The 6,900-nt window shown below is 49.9% G+C and overlaps 1 protein-coding gene across 1 annotated transcript; it reads left to right on the top strand.

Moving 5' to 3' along the window:
• Positions 1-283: 283 nt before the first annotated feature.
• Positions 284-2,236, top strand: LOC117702370 (coiled-coil domain-containing protein 12-like). The gene is made up of 4 exons (XM_034493562.2): positions 284-732; positions 904-938; positions 1,896-1,972; positions 2,062-2,236. Exons 1-4 carry the CDS (start codon positions 553-555, stop codon positions 2,142-2,144), a joined length of 375 nt encoding a protein of 124 aa, XP_034349453.2. The 5' UTR covers positions 284-552; the 3' UTR covers positions 2,145-2,236.
• Positions 2,237-6,900: the final 4,664 nt, after the last annotated feature.

Below are 6,900 nucleotides of genomic sequence, written 5' to 3'. Positions count from 1 at the left end.
ATTGTGCAAGTAATGAATGAGTAAAAACCTCATCAAAAATTCAGAAGTTGCCCTATTGTTCGTTGCTACTCCTCTCCCTGCCCCATGGAGTAGTGGAGGGTGGCATGGGCACCCCACAGGGTGGGAGGGTGATGAGAAACTGGCCCTAGGCCTCTACCAGGAGGCTACCAGAACTTAAGTTTGGCAGAAGAAAGGAATGTCAGAGAAACACATCCCTGGTGACAGGTCTGAAGGCTGTCCACGTTGTTCCGTTTCAGGCATGCGTCCCCAGAAAGGGACACTCAGAGAGAGACCTAGGGACTTACTGGAGGCAGGAGGTGCCTGTCATGAGTCTGAGGTGGGATGAAAGGGAAGATAAGGCACCCAGACTCCAGCCATGCCAGACCTAGAGGCCATCCCTAGGACCTTCCCTTTTAGTGCCATAGCTCCCATGGACACAGGCTCCTCCCATTATGTATCTGGAAGCCTGAGGCCCGGGCCTTGTCCACTCCAGCTATAGCCTGCTCTGTCCCTTTCTGGGCCCTGGGGTCTGCCTTCAACCTAGGAGACCAGATGTCTTCCAGGGTTGCTGCTGAGTGGTGTCCCTCCTCTTCCCTGGGGCCCTTTTGGCTGTTAAGTCTGGAGGAAGAGCTCCCACCCACCAGGCCTGTGTTGTTCTTTCCCCCTCTAGTGGAGGAGAAGGTGAAGGAGCAGCTGGAGGCTGCCAAGCCAGAGCCTGTCATTGAGGAAGTGGTGAGTACCTGGGAGGCCCCTCCCTGCTTGTGCTGCTTCCTTCTCTAGCTGTCTCTGTTCCCACCCTACTAACTTCCTTGCCTGCCTGCATTTTTCTGCCTCTATACCCAGTCTCTGCACTCCCTCTCAGGCTGGGCCTTGGCCCTGAAGCATTGTCTCCTCTCTCCCTAGGACCTGGCCAACCTGGCACCTCGGAAACCTGACTGGTGAGTGTTGTCCATGAAGGCTGGCACAAGCCCTTTGGGGAGGTGATGGTGTTTGGTGCATGTCAGAGGCCTCGGCTGGGAGGACAGCCAAGGGACAGATAGGGAATAGGGACAAGCACTGCAGGCATAGCTCTGCCCAAGAGAGTCAGGGATGAGGGCTAAGTAAGTAAGGCATGAGACATGGGCGAGGGTAAAGTGCTGAAGAGGGGCCCGAGGGATGAAAGAGCAGGCATCCTTTCGAGCCTCTTCTGTAGGGGGCAAAACTCACATACTCTGGGGGCTCCGACTTAGCAGTGCACCCCTGTGTGCTCAGGATACCACAGTGAAGAGACGGATGGGCAAGCAGATAGGGCTTAGGCCTCTGTTTTCACTGTGAAGTAGGGAACCCAATCTCTTCAAGCCTGGAAGCCCCTCTGAGTGAGCTGAGAATATGGGTGAGGGAAGGTGCTGTAGGCACGTTTGTTGGTGCCTGTAAATCTGTGGGGTGGGTGACAGCACCTACCACAGTGCTTTAATTTGATGAAACAGCCATGAGGTGTATGCTGAAGGAACTCCAGAACTAGAGAACTCAGGCTGATTTTAGGAATTCTGGAAGCCCCAAGAGTGGGGGTGGGAGGCTGTGGCCAGAGGGGGAATAGGGCTGACAATTGGCCACCACAAGTTTCTCTCTGATGCTGACTTAGGGGACATAGAAGGGGGATCCCACGGAGCCAGCCACCATTCTGTTTCAGTCTTCTACCTTGACTGAGTGTGTGGTAGGCGTCCCCTTCTCTCAGTTAGCTCGGTGGAGTTAGGAAGGATGATGGATGATAGGGTCCAGAAAAGCAGAGAAGGTAGCATCATGTTCTCCCCAGAGCAGCATCTCAGGCAGGATAAATATCAAAGCCCTGCAGGAAGATCCCAGGGCCACACCATGCTAACCCTTAGCTTCTGCATTTCCCCTCTCTCCTGATGTAGGGATCTGAAGAGAGATGTGGCTAAGAAGCTGGAGAAGCTGGAGAAGCAGACCCAGAGTGCCATTGCAGAGCTGATCCGTAAGTGCACTCTGGCCAGTGGGGGCCTGCCCTTGGAGCAGTGACTTCATCACAGACCTTTTCCACTTGTCTGCTCTCTCTCCATCCAGGTGAACGGCTGAAAGACCAGAAGGACAGCCTGGCCTCTGCAGTGGCTGCCAACATTGAACCAGAGGCCTGTGACTCCGACTGACATGTTTTCCTATTTCGTCTCTTCAGCACAGACATCTCCTCTGATGTAAACTGTGCTTTTTAACTTCTATAAATAAAGCTTTCTTTAATAGAGTCATGTCACTTCTATTTTTCTAAAGACAGGCAGAGTTCTTGTAGTTTTGACATCAGAGAAGACCTAATAGGGGCCGGAGAGATGACTCAGGGTTTACTGACTTCTCTTCCAGAGGTTCTGAGTTCAGTTCCCAGCAACAACCACATGGTGGCTCACAGCCATCTGTAATGGGATTCAAAGCCCTCTTCTGGTATTTCTTAAGACAGTGAATGTGTACTCAGACATTAAATAAATTGAGAGAGAGAGAGAGAGACAGAGAGAGAGAGAGAGAGAGAGAGAGAGAGAGAGAGAGAGAGAGAGAGAGAGAGAACCTAATAGTAGTCCCAGTACACAAGAGTTTAGTAACCACTGACATTATTTTAGGAATTCTTCCAGGATCATTGTTAAGAATTAAGAAATCATCTATTTGTAGGGCGGTGGTGGCCCACGCCTTTAATCCCAGCACTTGGGAGGCAAAGGCAGGTGGATTTCTGAGTTCAAGGCCAGACTGGTCTACAGAGTGAGTTCCAGGATGGCCAGGACTACACAGAGAAACCCTGTCTCAAAAAAACTAAAAAAGAAAATGAAAAGAAATTGTCTATATAGCATCACAAGACAGTACATCTTCATTGTTCTCCAGAGATCTGCTCATTAAGTAGGGTTAATACCTAGTGATAGTTACATATATTTAATAACAGGAAACATATCAACAGCAGGAGTCTTTCCTAAAAATGAATTTCTGATGGGCCTTGCCTACCCTAGTTCTGTCATAAATTAGAATCCAAAGTGGACCCATCTCGGGAATGTCACCTGCTATTTTCTAGCTTCTCCCAAGTTGGCTCCTGACAGTTTATTTTAGGGCTTCCTCTCATGCTAACTCATGAAGTGTGCTGGTCCATGTGTGTTGTGTTCCTTCCATATGATGGCCCAGCTTTGGCAGACAGTGCCAAGGACTTAGGTCATTCAGTACAGTGCATGTGCACACAGAAGTTAGGACACCCAAACAAAGTAAATATAATCATTCAGATGACAGTTTTGAATCTCCTTGTGGCTGCAGATAACCTGGAATACCAGCAGTCGAGGGAGGCAGGGGGATCAGGGGTTCAGATCATCCAGCTACAGGCCAGCTTGAGGCTAGCCTGGGCCATAGAACCTTGTCTCAGGAAGTAGAAAGAAGGTGGTTGTTGGGGTTGGGGCAGGCAAGAGAAGAGAGAAGAGAGAGGAGATGTAGGGAAGGGAAGGTTTAGAGGCATTTCATGTGTTTTGCCTGAGTGTATGTTTGTAACTGTATCTCTGCCTGGTGCCCAAGGAGACCAGAAGAGGGCATCAGATGCCCTGGAACTGCAGTTTCAAATGGATATAAGCCAAGGGTAATTTACAGCCATGGAAGCTGAACCAGTAGCCCCCAAATAAGTGTCTGTTTTATTCTCAGCGGAATAAGCAGTGCTATCCCTCTTTACACAACAAGAATTAGATGTAAGAGCTGATCAGAAACCCTGAAAATCAGCTCAGAGTGGCGTTACACACCTGTAAGTCCAGGTCTTTTAGATTGAGGCAGGAAGTTGAGGCCAGCCTGTGCTATAGACAGATGCTCTCAAAAGAGAACAGCCTAACCCCAGGTTGAAAATAAGGGACTAGCAGATCTCTGGTGAGCACAGGATTGGCAAAAAGCAGCAGAGACAGCTGGAGTAACCTCGGTGCAATGGAGACTTAGACATGTGTTTTCAGCTACACTGATGTGCTGGGTTTGGGGATCAGGAAGGTTGGCACAGTGTGGTGGCAGACAGTGAGACCACTTTGGCCAGTAGTGTGTGTTTCCTCTGCCCCTTAGTGTCCTGGTGGACTGTTACACGTGTAGGCCAGGTGCCAGGCCAGGAATTTCATAGGATCACAATAGCTCATGCACACACACACACACACACACACACACACACACACTTAAAACCATTAGGGATATGAGTCCCTTTGTGTGTCTTCCACCAACCCCTGCTTCACCATTCCATGGTGGCACCTGCATTCACCTCCGGTCCCATTCACCACACTCACTGTCACTTAGCTGGCCATTAATATATCAGGGCTTCCACAAGCTTCAACAGTGTAAGGAGGCTAGGGGGATGAGAGTGATCTAAGCCAGGCACGTCATCCATTACTGAAAGAAAGGCAGCAAGCCAGGCTTGCCCAGGGATGTGGGAGAGAGACATGGCTAATACACTGGCATCTTTTGGAAAGATCAGTAAGGTTGACTGCTGAACAAGACTGATATGGAAGACATAAGACCCAGGGATGAGATGAGAGTGTCATAGTCCACAGACATCCAAATATAAAGGCACATTACAGATTCAAGCGTGACAAAGGCTAGAGAGACGGCTCAGGGGTAAAAGTTAGTCCTTGCTGGGCAGCCCAGACATCCTGTGCTGGAGTCCTGTAACCCACGCAGAGGTGGAAGAATGTAATCCACAGAGTTGGCCTCTGACTTCTGTGTGTGCGAGTACAAGTGCACATGTGTACACACACAGACACTCTACCCTCCAGACTATACCCCCAACCCCAGGCTAACGGGTAACTTTAGATCCTACTCATGTCCCAAGTTAAACCTCATCACATCCCCAGGAATTATCACCCTAAGAGAGCTGAAAGGCTGGGCCAAGTCAACAGCACAAGTGAACCCTGCCCATAGTCAAGTGGAGTTCCTTCGAGCTGGAACAGAGTCAGTCACAGCAGGATGGGCGGGCCTCCAGCCTGCTACAAAACTGAGAGACAGGACATGCCCCATGGGAGTGCCTGACTCTGGTCCACTTTCACCCTACCCACCACACTGGGCTTCCCACCCCAGCAAAAGATGGTGAAGGCACACAGGTACTGCTTCTCTGAGAAAAAGGCCATGAAGATGAGGCTGTGCAAGTACAGCCCCTCCACCAGAATCCAGTAGTTGTTTGCCAGGAAGTAGAGGAAAAAGGTCACGACGACTAGGCAGCCAGCCTAAGAGACCAACCAGGGTTAGTTCCAGAAGGTAGAACCTGCATCTTATAGGCAAGGTTTAGTTTTCATTGGGGTGGAGATTTGGGGGGGGAGGGGCAGAAAGTTCACTCAAGGGTGCTGGGTTGGGACCAATGTAGTCCATAACTCTGTTTAGGAAATAGACTCAAGGAAGGGGGCAGAGAAGAGACCCCTGAGATGGGGCATCAGAACTTTGAGACTGGATTGGAGATGTCTTCAGTCCTTATGGCAAAGTTCCCTTAGGGATGCAGGGGGAGGAGGTGGCCTCCCTCTGTAGGTCAAACACCCTCTCTCTAGGCTATGGCTGAGTCACACCCCTCTCCATCCCCTATCCTACTGATCCCATCTAGTTCTAGGGAATCTGGTTCTATGTAAGAGCTCTGTGTTTCAGAGAGGTTTTTCACCATTCTAGGCATGGCTTGGCTATCTTTTTTAAAAAGGAAGTTGGCCCAGCCCACCCTGTTAGGCACAAGCACCCTCATCAAAGTTCCCAGCCAGCCCCAAGCCATCTAAATCAACTAGAACACTGTGCTTTGCCTGCCATCTGTAATGGGCAACACATATACTTTTTAACAATTTTTCCAATACCTCTGCACTCCTTACACACACACACACACACACACACACACAGATACACAGACAGACACACACACACACACACACACACACACACACGGAGAGACAGAGAGAGAGAGAGAGAGAGAGAGAGAGCGACCCACACAGAGAGACAGACCGCAGACAGAGAGGTGCATGGTCATGTCTGGGTGTGAGGGCTCTGGTGGGCAGACAGCACTTTCCTGGGTCCAGGATGGTAAGGATCACCTGAGCCTGCTGACTTTCCCCTGCCTGATCCATCTCTTTTAGGCCTTCACTCTGGCTGGGTCTCCCTCTATTTATTGAGCCCACTCTAGGTAGCCCTGACTGTCCTGCAAGTCGCTATGTAGACCAGGCTGGACTCAAACTCAGAGATCCATCCACCTGCCTCTGTCTCCCAAGTGTTGGGATTAAAGGCATTCACCACCACTGCCATGTGCTGGTCAAACTCTTTCTATACTGTGGCGCTTATTTGGCCCTGGTTGCCTTTTGGAGGATCCTAGGCAGGGAAGGCAGCCTGACTCTGATTATGTTGCAGCTCCAGAAAGGGATGAGTGATCATTCTTGAGTTCATAGGAAAAGGCCATGCAGCCAGGTCTCCAACTCAGCAGGTCTGGAGTCCAACCAGAGAGTGGAGAGCAAGGCGTAAGAGCAACCACTCATCAGGTGAGTTTGAGGTGCCACTGGCTGCTGCTGTCTGTAGAGCAGAGAGAGGATGACCTGAGAGTGAGATGGGATTGAGAGTAGCCAAGGCAGGTTTCTGAGTGTTTGTCTGGTAGTGGGGCTTTAAGAAGAGGTTATCCTATGTAACCAGAATGAACCCGACCCCATAATTTTAATGATGCCTCAGCCTCTGAAGTGCTGGAATTAAAAACTTGCACCACCTCACCAGGCTCAGAAAAAGTTTCTCAAGGCATTTGCTCTTGAAGAATTGGCACAAGTGGATAAAGATGGCTAAGTATTCCAAGAAGGCAATCAGGAGAGGAGTGTGGAGGTTAGGCAAAACCAGAGCAATCCACTCCCTCTATTCTCTTCCTCTAAGGTCTGATTCACTTGCTTTTCTAGGAATTTGGTTCCACTTAAAAATTAACTG

The sequence above is a fragment of the Arvicanthis niloticus genome, unplaced genomic scaffold (assembly GCF_011762505.2).
Source record: "Arvicanthis niloticus isolate mArvNil1 unplaced genomic scaffold, mArvNil1.pat.X pat_scaffold_73_arrow_ctg1, whole genome shotgun sequence".
NCBI classification, from domain to species: domain Eukaryota; kingdom Metazoa; phylum Chordata; class Mammalia; order Rodentia; family Muridae; genus Arvicanthis; species Arvicanthis niloticus.
Note: the sequence above shows the minus strand (reverse complement) of the source record. Positions and strands in the feature narration are given on the sequence as shown.

Excerpts from the sequence above, each read along its gene's own strand:
- LOC117702370 (XM_034493562.2), top strand. The coding sequence starts at position 553 with ATGTCTTCCAGGGTTGCTGCTGAGTGGTGTCCCTCCTCTTCCCTGGGG. Across the intron at positions 733-903 it reads AGCCTGTCATTGAGGAAGTG|GACCTGGCCAACCTGGCACC; the intron begins GTGAGTACCTGG and ends CTCTCTCCCTAG. Across the intron at positions 939-1,895 it reads GCACCTCGGAAACCTGACTG|GGATCTGAAGAGAGATGTGG; the intron begins GTGAGTGTTGTC and ends CTCCTGATGTAG.